Source organism: Carassius auratus, unplaced genomic scaffold, assembly GCF_003368295.1.
Source record: "Carassius auratus strain Wakin unplaced genomic scaffold, ASM336829v1 scaf_tig00217128, whole genome shotgun sequence".
NCBI lineage: Eukaryota > Metazoa > Chordata > Actinopteri > Cypriniformes > Cyprinidae > Carassius > Carassius auratus.
Window position 1 is genome coordinate 173,542 of NW_020528908.1, and position 14,351 is coordinate 187,892.

The 14,351-nt window shown below is 37.6% G+C and overlaps 1 protein-coding gene across 1 annotated transcript; it reads right to left on the minus strand.

The window, feature by feature from the left end:
* Positions 1 to 411: 411 nt before the first annotated feature.
* LOC113100039 (gastrula zinc finger protein XlCGF7.1-like) lies at positions 412 to 14,351 on the minus strand. The gene is made up of 2 exons (XM_026264910.1): positions 13,998 to 14,351; positions 412 to 1,180 (listed from the first exon to the last, which is right to left on the minus strand). The coding sequence occupies exons 1-2, from the start codon at positions 14,053 to 14,055 to the stop codon at positions 447 to 449; spliced, it is 792 nt and encodes a 263-aa protein (XP_026120695.1). The 5' UTR covers positions 14,056 to 14,351; the 3' UTR covers positions 412 to 446.

Sequence of the window (14,351 nt, forward strand, 5' to 3'; positions counted from 1 at the left end):
ACTGTGGAGGAAAGCATCAAAGATGTACAGATAATGAAGTGATTAATTAATGTTTATAATAATTGATATAACTCTATTGTGGTTAGTTCAGAAATCCATTTTGATAAACTAATGACTTCCACACACTTCACCTGTGCTACAAGAGCAAATTTGGAAGGTTAGGATTTATTATTTCCCCAGAAATAATTTAAATGTAAAAATGTAAAACTTAAAGTTTGTTTGAGAATAAAGATATTTGATTCTGTGCTTTTATGTTTTGCAGAGTCAAAAAAAAGTCTTTCCACACATGAATGGAGAGTGACTGTGTTATTGCTGTTTTTCTTTTTTTTTCATTGGTCTGACCAGACAAATCCCATGTGAAAATCCGGACAGTCGTGATGGTGTGAACAGGAGTTAATAGATACCATTCAACCAACATCCTGTTGCTCATCATGACTGTTAGGAAACTAACTGGTTTCTTCACTAAGTGTTTTTTCCACTACATGGATCTTCATGTGTCTCTTTAGGTGACTTTTATAAACAAAACTCTTCCCGCAATGATCACATGTGTGTTGCTTCTCTCCAGTGTGGATCCACTCATGTGATTTCATACTTACTAACGCTCTGAATCTCTTGTCACAGTGTGAACACTTGTATGGTGTCTCTCCAGTGTGAATCCTCTCATGCTGTTTTAAATTGCTCGCTGAAATAAAAGTCTTGTCACACTCAAAGCACATGTACTCTCTCACACCAGTATGTTTTTTCTGATGTACATTTAAACTTTGCGGAAGTGAATAACTCTTTCCACATTCAGAACATGAATGTGGCTTCTCCTTCATATGAACTTTCAAGTGTTTCTTCAGGTATGAAGCACACAAAAATGTTTTTCCGCACTGATCACATGTGAACGGCTTCTCTTCGGTGTGGATGTTCATGTGTCTCTTAAGGTGTGCTGATTGTGTGAAGTTCTTCCCACACTGATCACATGTGTATGGTTTCTCTCCAGTATGAACTCTCATGTGAAGCACAAGACTGTCTTTCCATGAGAAAATCTTTCCACACTGAGTGCAGGTGAAAGATTTCTTGGCTCTTCTTTTCTTTAAAAATATTGTATTAGTATTTAAGCGACTGAAAGGCTTTTCTCCAGGTTTGTCATTGTGTTTCTCCTCCACCTCACTCTCCTCGTTCCCTTCCATCCGCTCTGAAATTAATGAATAAAATTTCATTTTCAGCACATTATCAAAATGAAAACACAGAAATACAAAGTGATCAATCATGTTGATGCATTTTTATAAATGAATTGAAACGTTGCATGAACAAGCTCATCTTCAGGTTATTATTTTTTTAAACATTGCTTCCACTAATATGGATGTAAGGATATTTATGGTGTGTGATATTTATCATACCATAATATCTTAATTGTTGTTTGTTGCAAAATTACATTATCAATTGTAACTTGGCCAAAAAATCTTGAGTCCATTCATAATGACAGTCACTTGCTCAGTTTCTAAATGAATCGACTGTTTTAAACAAATCTATTGAGTCAATGATCCACCTATTCATTTGATTATAAAGAGTCAATCAGTCAGTGAGTTGAATGAACAATTCAATGCATCAGTCATTAAGACAGAGACTTAAAGCCACTTACTGGTGGTTTCAGTGTAATATTTATTTATCCATGACAGGCCTAAATCACCTTAAATCGGCAGCCATATCACCCTGGAGGCCAAGACCGGTTGCCCACTGAAGCTAAGCAGGGCTGAGCCTGGTCAGTACCTGGATGGGAGACCTCCTGGGAAAACTAGGTTGCTGCTGGAAGAGGTGCAAATGAGGCCAGCAGGGGGTGCTCACCCTGTGGTCTGTGTGGGTCCTAGCGCCCCAGTGTAGTGATTGGGACATTATACTGTCAACAAGCACTGTCCTTCGGATGAGACGTTAAACCGAGGTCCTGACTCCCTGTGGTCAATAAAAATCCCAGGATGTCTTTTGAAAAAGAGTAGAGGTGTGACCTCGGCATCCTGGCTAAATTTGCCCATTGGCCTCTGACCAACATGGCCTCCTAACAATCCCCATATCCGCTGATTGGCTTCATCTCTCTGTCTCCTCTCCACCAGTAAGCTGGTGTGTGGTGGGCATTCTGGCGCACTATGGCTGCCGTCACATCATCCAGGTGGATGCTGCACACTGGTGGTGAATGAGGAGATACCCCTGACTATGTAAGCGCTTTGAGTGTCTAGAAAAGCGCTATATAAATGTAAGGAATTATTATTATTTATTATTAATTAAATCAGTCAAGACCAGCACAAAAGCACAATCAGCAAAATATAGAGTGAAGTTGTTTGCTTAATATTCATTGTGTATTCAAATCAATACTACTAGAGATAAAATTGAAACCATTCAGCCGTCAGCTACATTATCACATCAGACAGTGCACTATAGATCCCCTGAGGAACAGTTCCACTCATTCTCTACTATAGGAGAGGAAGAATTGTATAAACTTGTTAAATCATCTAAACCAACAACATGTATGTTAGACCCTATACCATCTAAGCTCCTTAAAGAGGTGCTTCCAGAAGTCATAGGTCCTCTTCTGACTATTATTAATTCTTCATTGTCATTAGGATATGTCCCCAAAACCTTCAAACTGGCTGTTATTAAGCCTCTCATAAAAAAAAAAAAAAACACAACTTGACCCCAAAGAACTAGTTAATTATAGACCAATCTCGAATCTCCCTTTTCTGTCCAAGATACCACAAAAGGTGGTATCCTCAAAATTATATTCCTTCTTAGAGAAAAATGGTATATGTGAGGATTTCCAGTCAGGATTTAGACCGTATCATAGTACTGAGACTGCTCTCCTTAGAGTTACAAATGATCTGCTCTTATCATCTGATCGTGGGTGTATCTCTCTATTTTGTTTATTGGATCTTAGTGCTGCGTTTGACACAATTGACCACAGCATTCTTTTGCATTGACTTGAACACTTTGTTGGCATCAGTGGAAGTGCATTAGCATGGTTTAAATCGTACTTATATGACCGCCATCAGTTCGTAGCAGTGAATGAAGATGTATCATATCGATCACAAGTGCAGTATGGAGTACCTCAAGGCTCAGTACTAGTACAAGGCTCAGTACTACTCTTCAAGCTTTATATGTTACCCTTGGGAGATATCATCAGGAAACATGGTGTTAGCTTTCACTGTTATGCTGATGATACTCAGCTCTATATTTCTTCGCGGCCCGGTGAAACACACCAATTTGAAAAACTAATCGAATGCATAGTCGATATAAAAAATTTAATGACGAGTAATTTCTTACTGCTAAATTCAGAAAAAAACAGGTGTTAATTATAGGACCTAAAACTCAGCTTGTAATAACCTAGAACACTGTCTAGACTTGATGGTTGCTCTGTCAATTCTTCGTCATCAGTTAGGAACCTAGGTGTGCTATTTGATCCCAATCTTTCCTTAGAAAGCCACGTTTCTAGCATTTGTAAAACTGCATTTTTCCATCTCAAAAAATATATCTAAATTTCGGCCTATGCTCTCAATGTCAAATGCAGAAATGTTAATCCATGCATTTATGACCTCAAGGTTAGATTATTGTAATGCTTTATTGGGTGGTTGTTCTGCACGCTTAGTAAACAAACTACAGCTAGTCCAAAATGCTGCAGCAAGAGTTCTTATTAGAACCAGGAAGTATGACCATATTAGCCCGGTTCTGTCATCGCTGCACTGGCTCCCTATCAAACATCGTATAGATTTTAAAATATTGCTTATTACTTCTAAAGCCCTGAATGGTTTAGCACCTCAGTATTTGAATGAGCTCCTTTTACATTATACTCCTCTACGTTCGCTACGTTCTCAAAACTCCTAGAATATCAAAATCAACTGCGGGCGGCAGGTCCTTTTCCTATTTGGCGCCTAAACTCTGGAATAACCTACCTAACATTGTTCGGGAGGCAGACACACTCTTGCAGTTTAAATCTAGATTAAAGACCCATCTCTTTAACCTGGCATACACATAACATACTAATATGCTTTTAATATCCAAATCCGTTAAAGGATTTTTAGGCTGCATTAATTAGGTAAACCGGAACCGGAAACCGGAAACACTTCACATAACACCCTATGTACCTTCTACATCATTAGCAGAATGGCATCTACGCTAATATTTGTCTGTTTCTCTCTTGTTCCGAGGTCACCGTGGCCACCAGATCCAGTCTGTATCCAGATCAGAGGGTCACTGCAGTCACCCGGATCCAGTACGTATCCAGACCAGATGGTGGATCAGCACCTAGAAAGGACCTCTACTGCCCTGAAAGACAGCGGAGACCAGGCCAACTAGAGCCCCAGATACAGATCCCCTGTAAAGACCTTGTCTCAGAGGAGCACCAGGACAAGACCACAGGAAACAGATGATTCTTCTGCACAATCTGATTTTGATGCAGCCTGGAATTGAACTACTGGTTTCGTCTGGTCAGAGGAGAACTGGCCCCCCAACTGAGCCTGGTTTCTCCCAAGGTTTTTTTCTCCATTCTGTCACCGATGGAGTTTCGGTTCCTTGCCGCTGTTGCCTCTGGCTTGCTTAGTTGGGGTCACTTCATCTACAGCGATATCATTGACTGATATTTATAACTTTAGAGCAGTTTTGTTGTTTTCACCATCGTGTGAGTTTTCATTCCATGTTCAGTTATATGTTTCTTACATTTTTTTTATGTCGGAGAAAGAGGGGGGAAAATAGGTAAAAGCAGACGAATGCAACGGGACTATTAGAAGTTGGCTTATTGCCAGGATTTAATAGCGCTCTCTTTTTTCACTACTTTCAGTACATTAAGTGTAATCTGCAAACCATCTTTATCTATAAAAGACTTTGCTGGATTGAACTAATACAACACTGCATTGACTTCACTCTTTCCAAACATGGCAGAGGACAATGTAACAAACCCGCAAGTGCACTTCAGAGCTGTTTTACCTCCAGACTTCACTGAAGATGGCAACGAAAGCTTTTCTCAGTGGGCTCGTTGTTTTCAAGTATGCTGTGAGACCTCAGGTATGGACAAACCTCGGCTTGCCATAGTACTTCCTTCAAGATTGGCCGGTGCTGCATTTAGTTACTGGGATAGTTTTTCAGATAATATAAAAGCTAATTATAACACCACTTGTAGCAAATTAGCTGCAGTTTTCAATCAAAATTAAGAATATTTCAAACTTACTTGAATGCCAGTCCACGTCTGAGTAACGAGCCATTGGAAGTCTATGCTGCCGAATTGACTTGCCTTGTTCACCAAGCTTTTCCAGACTATGGAGAATCAGCCATCAAAGGTGAAATTTTGTGATGTTTTATAGCTGGACTTGAACCTGCATTGCAAACTATGCTGTATGAGTTTGTTGTTACTACACTTGAAGATGCGATTAAATTAGCTGGTTGGTGTGAGAGAGCACATTCTGCAGCCACTGAGTCTTTTCCTCTGCTGGGCCTGCTGCACCTCAACCTGCCGTGGTACACAGCCTCACGACAGAGTCGACCAATATGCTTGCAGCACAGCTCAATGACCTTCATCTGAAAGCAAACAAACTTCAGTCTGTTGTTACAATTACAAAGTCTCATTATACCAGTTCCATTTCATCCCCAGAACATCACTTTGCTTATCGTCCACGATCACCCTCACTAGACAGAGTTAAAGACAATCATAATTTGTCATCTTCTCGCTATCAACATTTCATTGCATCCGATGAGCCCTACTTCAGAGGTAGATCTCCTGTACGTTCCAGTAACAGCCATCGCAGACCACAAGGAAGCCCCAGGCAAAGTTATCCTCTGCAGCAAGGCTATGAAAGATCCTTACACTATGACAGTCGAGATATTCACTTTAGTCCTCAGCGGGGATTTGCTGCATACGATGCTCAGCCCAACTATAGGCATCAATCAAACGACGACAGCAGTCCAGGCAAGAACTGAGATCGACAGAGGGGTGAGCAGTATTACAGACATAGCTCTCCAAGTCCACAACGACCATATTCACACCATGTATGCTTCACCGAACAGCAGCAGTCGGGAAACGAATGGTAGCTGGAGATTAGGGCCAATCTTCAGTTCAACTGTCAGCGGCCCATAGCGACAACACAGTGAAATCTTCAGACTCTGCAATCTGGACACTGTACATAAAAGGACTCATTGAGGACCAAGAAGTCAGTGTTTTTCTTGACACTGGTGCTGGTTTGTCACTCATTAGTGAGGCCTTACATCAACGCATCCCTGCACTGAAACACCGCCCCTTACTGAAGTTTCCAGTTGGCACACACACTGACAGGACAACAATTAGACATTGTAGGCTCATTACCTGTCACATTACGTCTTGGGTTACACACATTCAGTATGAACATGTATGTTGTAAGGGACTCTAGACAGGATGCCCTTCTTGGGTGGGACTTTTTCAAAACACATGGTGCCTCAAATGACACAGCCTCTGGTACTTTTATGTTCAATAATGAGAAAATTTCCCTTCTCAGTTCCTCACATGCATTACCCTTTTGCTGTAATGTGTTCTTGCTTTCACAGGTGTCAGTCGCCCCCCTTGACAGAGATTGTTCCTGCTTCAGTAGCATGCAACTCAGAAACAAAAATTCAGCTTCTTGGTTTTCAAGGTATTCTAGAACCGAATGTGACATTTGACAAAGACTTGACTGTTGAAATGTTGAAAATGTTGAAAATGGGCTCACTGTAGTTCATTTACTTAATCCTACACACCAGGATATTGAGCTGCCCAAACAGACCCATTTAGGTCAATTCTACACTGTGCGTAGTGTCCCTTCTGATTTTTATAGGCCTATGGATAGTCTTTTGGCTCAGGTTAGCCTACAGAGCCTTTCATGACAAACACCTGATGTTCACATTGGTACTGACACTCTTACTCCAAGTGAGGTAGAGTAGTTAACTCCCTCCTACAAGAGAACTGTGATGTCTTTAGCACTACCTCTGCGGATCTAGGTAGAACTGATTTGACATCCTCTACATCCCCTGTACGTCAGAGAGCATACCGTATATCTCCTGTCCTACGAAAGGAAATCGACAACCAAGTACAGAAACTTCTTGATTCTGACTTAATTGAGCCTAGTCATAGTCCATGGGCTTACCCGGAGATTGAACTCAATTACTATCAACGATGCACACCCACTTCCACGTGTGTGTGTGTGACAGTTTAGACGCCTTTTCTGGAGCCACCTTGTTTAGTACTCTAGATTTGTCCAGTGGCTATTGACAAATTCAAATGGATGATGCTAGTAAGGAGAAAACTGCCTTTACTACAGGTGATTCCCTCTATCAATTTAAAGCTGCAGTAGGGAACTTTTGTAAAAATATATTTTTTACATATTTGTTAAACCTGTCATTATGTCCTGACAGTAGAATATGAGACAGATAATCTGTGAAAAAAAATCAAGCTCCTCTGGCTCCTCCCAGTGTCCTATTGCCATTTGCAGAAACTCCATCGCTCCCGGTAAAAAACAACCAATCAGAGCTGCGGTCCGTAACTTTGTTTGTGTTCAAAATGTAGAAAAATTTACATAATAAGCGAGTACACCATGAATAAATTTTCCAAACCGTGTTTTTAGCTTGTCCTGAATCACTAGGGTACACCTATAATAAGTGTTTATATTCTGACTATTTTAGATTGCTTCGGGGGTACCGCGGCAGAGTAACCCAGTACCTTTGTGATTCTTCATAGACATAAACAGAGAGAAGTAGTTCCGGCTACAATGTTCTTCCAGAAGATGCAAGCAGTTCTGTTTATTAACCGCTAGAGCGTCAAAAGTTCCCTACTGCATAAGGTCATGCCAATGGGTCTTACTAATGCCCCCCCAACATTTCAGAGATTGATGGAGCTTGTTCTCCGTGGCCTCCACTGGTCCAAGACTTTAGTATATCTTGACGACATAATAGTCTTCAGTAAGACTTTTAACTCCTTTACGTGCAAGCATCGCCGATGGCCCCGGTTTATTATTGTTTCACTTTCACAGCATGTTAAACATCACTCTCTTACTTGATCTGGACAAACTGTGCATCAATTGAAAGTTTAAAGACTCTAGCTTCGATATTTGACGAATATTTTGATAAAACATTGTTGCAGTGACAATTATTTAGTAATTTATGTCAGGAGTGCAAAATAATAAATCCGTATTATGCCACATTTTGAATAGAAATTCATCCCTCATTCATATTCAGTCACGTCGCAGCGGTTTATTTGTGTTCACATAAACTCACTGAACAGCGTCAATAAGGATTTATAGACCAAAGATGCATATCTGCGGAGATATATGGATATATTTACTGATGTTTACTTCATATTTCTTCAGACAGAATCGTCATTTCTATTCATTTTCCACTGATTTACGCGATCTGATGATAAATAGCCTCTGCCAGAGCCATCTCTGTTTGTTTGCTTCCGTTTGCTCGAGCTGTGACCCAGACAGACTCTGATTGGACCTTTGGGTTGTCAATCTGACAGTCCCAAAACCGGACAGCGTCAGATCGTGTCACATGGTTCGTGAACAGTTCCTGGTTCATATCTGCTCACAACAACACTGAAACACCTCTGTATACACAAAATATCCGAATAATAAACCCGCGATTACGATAGAAAAGCTTGGTATGAGATTTTCTTGAGATCTGGGGCATTTTATAAAAAATGTAAAAAATTTACATAAAGTAAAGTTACATTTGTAAAGGCTACAAATGGCAAATTTTTACAATAGTAAACGACCAAATTCCACCTGTGATCACAAAATGATGTTATTACAAACACTCGATCGGGGTTTAAGGTGAGTTTTGAGTAAAAGTGTACTAATAATTTAATAAATTGTCTGATGTAGCTTGATGCTAACCGTAGCTCTAATGCTACTAATAGCAGGTGCATTTCTTTTTCATAGTGCATTTCTGTCACAATAATTCATGTAAGGCCGTAAAATGTTTTGTTGTATTTTTACAGAAAGACTTTTGATGAATAAGGGCTAAATGCATACAGAGACTGAAGTGAGATCGCTGCTTTGTTGCTTTGTAAACATTGAAATTCCACAAACAAGACTGATAAAGGTGGAATATAAAACAAAATAATAATGATAAAAGAATAATGCGGATAATGTGTCATACCTGGCGGAAGTGTGAAAGACTCGTTTGGTGAGAACAATAGAACCATGAAAACGGGGAGTTTTCAAAGCCAACACACATACAGAGAGCACAGGATTGTTTACATGTGAGATCTTACAGAGATGACAAGTGCCATAAATCAATCAGGGGTGCATTTCCCAAAAGCATAGTTGCTAACTAAGTTACCAAATTTGTTGGTTGCAATACAATTTCCCATTGCCAACCAACTAAGTTGCTAACAGGTTAGCAACTATTGCTTTTGGGAAACGCACCCCAGATTAGCCTTCTCTAAAAACACACATGACATGGCCTTAGAAAATATTCCATAAAATTCACAGTTTTACAGATTAGATTTTGATATTTCTAATGAAGTTTTGAAATACTTGTGACTTTAGCTACACTGTATCTCTAAACTAATTTCTTAAATCAAAAATGTTTTTATTACATTTAAAAATATGTTTTTAATATTTTTATTTTTGTTTTTATGTTTGAACTTATATATCTCTATTATCATAACAGTCTGCATGATTCTGATTCCTGAACAGTAAACTTTGAAGTGTCAGCTTTGTGAAAAAATATTGATTATGTATCTAGTCAGAAGGAATCATGAAAAAAAGAGTGTAATTTCTTACATAATATAAAGTGAGACTTCGATGATAACGTCCAATGCAGTGATTGGGTAACAGCTTGCATTTTAACATTTTTGATGTCCTGCCATTGCAAATCTCTCATTACACAGCTGAAACATCTGCTAACAATGTGAAACATGTGTATGTTAGTTAGGGCTGCACTATAAATCACACGGCTGGTTCTGTAATCAGTGGTAAATCTCCATCACTTTCGTGCTTTCACATGGAGTAGCATTAACTACACAGAGCCATTGTTCACTAACAAGCTGCTGCGTTATCATGGAATACTGGGACAATGTTTATAGTACAAATAATGTAAATAAGGCTTATGAATTCTTTCTTGAAAAGTATCAATGGTTATATAATAAAAATTGCCCAATAAAAATATTGAATGATGAAGCAAGAAATAATAATAAGCTTTGGTTAACGAAGGGTATATTGAAATCTTGTAAAAAGAAGAATAAGCTTTATCGGGATTTTGTAAAATATCGGACCGTAAACACAGAAAAAGAATATAAAGCTTATAAAAATAAGCTGACTTCTATAATGAGATGTGCAAAAAAAGATTATTATACAAACGTTGTATTATTAGACCATTAAACTATATAATTAATTTGTCTTTTGATACAGGTTTCTTCCCAGATAAAATGAAGGTGGCTAAAATTATTCCCCTTTTTAAATCTGGTGATAGACATAGTCTCACAAATTATAGGCCTATATCTTTGCTTTCTCAATTTTCAAATATTCTGGAGAAGCTTTTTGTTAAAAAATTTGATTGTTTTCTTGAAAAACATTCTTTGATACATGATAATCAGTTTGGGTTTCGAAGTACCTGCTCAACAGCTATGGCTTTGATGAAAATCACAGAAGACATTACTACAGAATTGGAGAATAAAAATCACACAGTTGGAGTTTTTATTGACCTTAAAAAGGCCTTTGACACTCTTGATCATGCTATATTGATATCTAAATTACAGACATATGGAATTAGAGGTGTAGTATTAAATTGGATTATTAGTTACTTAGAAAATAGACAACAATATGTAGAGCAGGGGTGCCCAACCCTGTTCCTGGCAATCGACTGTCCTGCAAAGTTTGGCTCCAACCCTAATCAAACACACCTGCCTTTAATTTTTAAGTGAGCCTGAAGACCTTAATTAGTTGCTTCAGGTGTGTTTGATTAGGATTGGAGCTAAACTTTGTAGGACAGTTGATCGCCAGGAGCAGGGTTGAGCACCCCTGATGTAGAGTATATAGGCCATGAATCTAAGTTGGTAACAATACAGTCGGGAGTCCCTCAAGGCTCTGTGCTGGGGCCTAAATTATTTATTTTACATATTAATGACCTCTGTGACTATTCACAGATTTTGCGTTTTGTTCTTTTTGCGGACGATACAAATTTTTTTTGTATCGGGGAAGAATTTAAACATATTAATGAAAACTATTGAACAAGAATTGGTTCTACTTCAGAAATGGTTTAATAAAAATAAACTGTCGTTAAACTTAAGTAAAACAAAATTTATGTTGTTTACAAATCAAAAATGTCCTGATAATGTTAGTCTGACTTTAAATGGAATAATTATTGAGAGAGTGTCAGAATTTAGGTTTTTAGGAGTACTCATTGATGAAAAATTTAAATGGAAGTCACACATAGCTTATATAAGAAATAAAATTTGTAGAAACATTGCTGTTTTGAGCAAAGTAAAGTTTATGTTAAATTATAAGGCAATGAGAATCTTATATTGTTCCTTTAATTTGCCATATTTGATGTATTGTTTGGAGGTATGGGGAAACTCTTATTTTACTAATTTAATGCCCTTATTTATTTTGCAAAAAAGGGTTATAAGAATAATTAATGTAGTTGCTCCAAGAGAACATACTACAGGACTGTTTCTGAGGTCAGGACTACTCAAATTGAAGGATTTGGTTTCTTTACAAACTTTATTAGTTGTTCATAAAGCGAAACACTGCCTGTTACCACATGGATTGCAAACCCTTTTTACTGTAAATATTGAGACAAGCAGAAGAAATAATGATTTTAAACAACCTTTTGCTGGAAATACCCTCAAACAAATGTGTGTTTCAGTTTCTGGTGTGAAAAAAATGGAATTTTTAGAAAATTATTTAAAATGTTGTTCAAATATTCTTCAATTCAAATATAAGTATAAACAGAAGATATTTAATTTGTACGAAGATGAATGTGAAAATCATTAAAACTATAACAACAATGATGGTTTCGTCATTGTTTTTGTTGCTGGAGTCGTCATTATTGCATCGTTGTTGTTTATTTGTTTTTTGTTTTTTTGTTTTTTTATATATGTCATGTCAGTGAGGCCATCTAATTTCTAATTTGTAATTTTCTTAATATAAGAATGGGGTAGGAGTTTGTAAGATTTTTTTTCTTCATCTTACTCCTGTTCTTCTTGTCATGGAAAGTATTTTTGTGTGTTTGTTGGTTTGTTGTTGTGGTATTTTGTGTTGCATTACCATGAAAAGAGAATAAATAAATGAAATGAAATGAAATGAAATGAAAAACCACAATCATATATTGTGCAGCATGTCAGTGAACAACGGCTCTTTGTAGTTTGACTGCAACATATAATCATTGCTGTTAATAGTGTTCATCGTCTGTTTGATTACGTCATCAACTGAATTTTACCGTACATTTCTGCCATATGTACATTAATTTGACAGTTACCACTGATAAGCTACTACTAAATATATTGTCTAAATTTAATTTTCTGTAAAACTGCTTTGCTATGATTTGTATTGTGAAAAGTGCTATACAAATAAACCTGAAATGTAAATGAAATTGCAGCAGCAACACTTCATATCGATTCCTATCAATTCCCATCACAGATCTTAAACTTGACTTTTGACCTGACATTCAATACCAGTTTTTTTTTTAAACTAAACATTGATCACACAAACAGTCAGGAGGCAGTCGTGGCCTAATGGTTAGAGAGGCGGGCTTGTAACCTAAAGGTAGCGGGCTCGAGTCTCAGATTCAGCAGGAATTGTAGGTGGGTCAACCAGTGCTCTCTCCACCCTCTATACCAAGTGTGCGTACGTGCGTGCGTGTGTGTGTGTACACTCAAATGGGTTAAATGCAGAGAATGAATTCTGAGTATGGGTTAACATACTTGGTCACATGCCACACTTTGAAATCGCCCAGATCTGAATGTGTTAAGCTCTATTTTTACCACATTCTCACTGCCGGTGTTATGATTTCTTCTGGCTCTGTGAAAACCACTCTCAAAGTCTTGAGGTGCTGAGTCGGTCTGCAGAGCAGCTGTGGAGTCTGGCCTCATGTTCCTATATATATATAATATACATACATACCACCCACACACTCCAACAGCAGTCCATACATGTCACTGTTTGCAGTCTTTTATTTTAAGAAGTGAACAGGTGACGAGGAGCTTCACGCACTCCATTCCTTCACAGTCCTCTGCATTCAGACAAATACATTATGAGTGTAATAGAAAAATAACTTGTTCACATGAAAGGCTAGAATCCCATTGATTATACTTCATTTATATTCTGATCACACTGATAACACTTTTGTAGGGGACCAATTCTCATGTTAACTATATGCTTACTATATGCATATTAATAAAATACTGGCTGTTTATTAGTACTTATAAAGCAAATATTCAGCATGACCATATTCTATATATCTAATCCTAACCAATATCTGATTTTAACAACTACCTTACTAACAATTAATAAACAGCAAATTAGGAGTTTATTGAAGCAAAAGTCATAGATAATGGTTTGTTAATGGCAAGAATCAAACCTGAAAATAAAACTGAATGAAGAAAGTGACGTCATCTGAGCAGGTGGGAGGACAAGAAAATCACCTCAATCCTTTGTTTCAGTTTTCACACAAGCTGCAGTGTTACACATTATAATGAGAAACGTCCAAAATATTTGGTAAAATGTTTGTGAACTAGATCTAAAATTAATAAATCAAACAGTTAAAGTAATATTTCATCTGACCTGACACTGACGATCAATATGAAAGTTTCCCAAACCTCCCTTTACTGAACATGTTGTAGATGATTTGTGTGGCTTCATACTCGCATTGTTTTATTTCAAAGCTCTGAACGGTTCATTAATCCGAGATCATCAAAATTAACTTACAATCTGTATAAAATGTATTTATTTTTTGTAATCAAGTTATTCTACTATTATGAACATGTGTTTCTCGTGTGTAAGGAGGCCTTCAGAATAAACACCAACCTGTTTGTTCTTGAGTATCTTCAGTGTGTTTGATTCTGCAGGGCTCTGGATCGCTCATCTTCTCTCTGTCCTCTTTAATAAACTCAGTAGTTACAGATTTCAGCTCTTCTGATGATTTGATGCTTGTCTTCACTTGTAAACTGATGAAGATAGTCCTACATTTATTGCTGTCAATACATCCCAACTACTGTGAGGGAAGAGTAAAGTATCTGCCAAAAAAAAAAAAAAACTATATTATATATATCTTTCTGTAGAAAGAAGCAAGAAAAGATGCACAAGTAGCCCTGAACCTGATGAAAACAATAAACTTTCACTAAAGTAAAGAAGAGAAATACGGTGAGCTGCTCATCTCTC

Bases quoted from the DNA above. Each gene is read 5' to 3' on its own strand.
- LOC113100039 (XM_026264910.1), bottom strand. From the start codon at position 14,055: ATGAGCGATCCAGAGCCCTGCAGAATCAAACACACTGAAGATACTCAA. The intron at 1,181-13,997 runs GTTGGTGTTTAT...CATTAATTTCAG, and splicing joins AGATACTCAAGAACAAACAG to AGCGGATGGAAGGGAACGAG.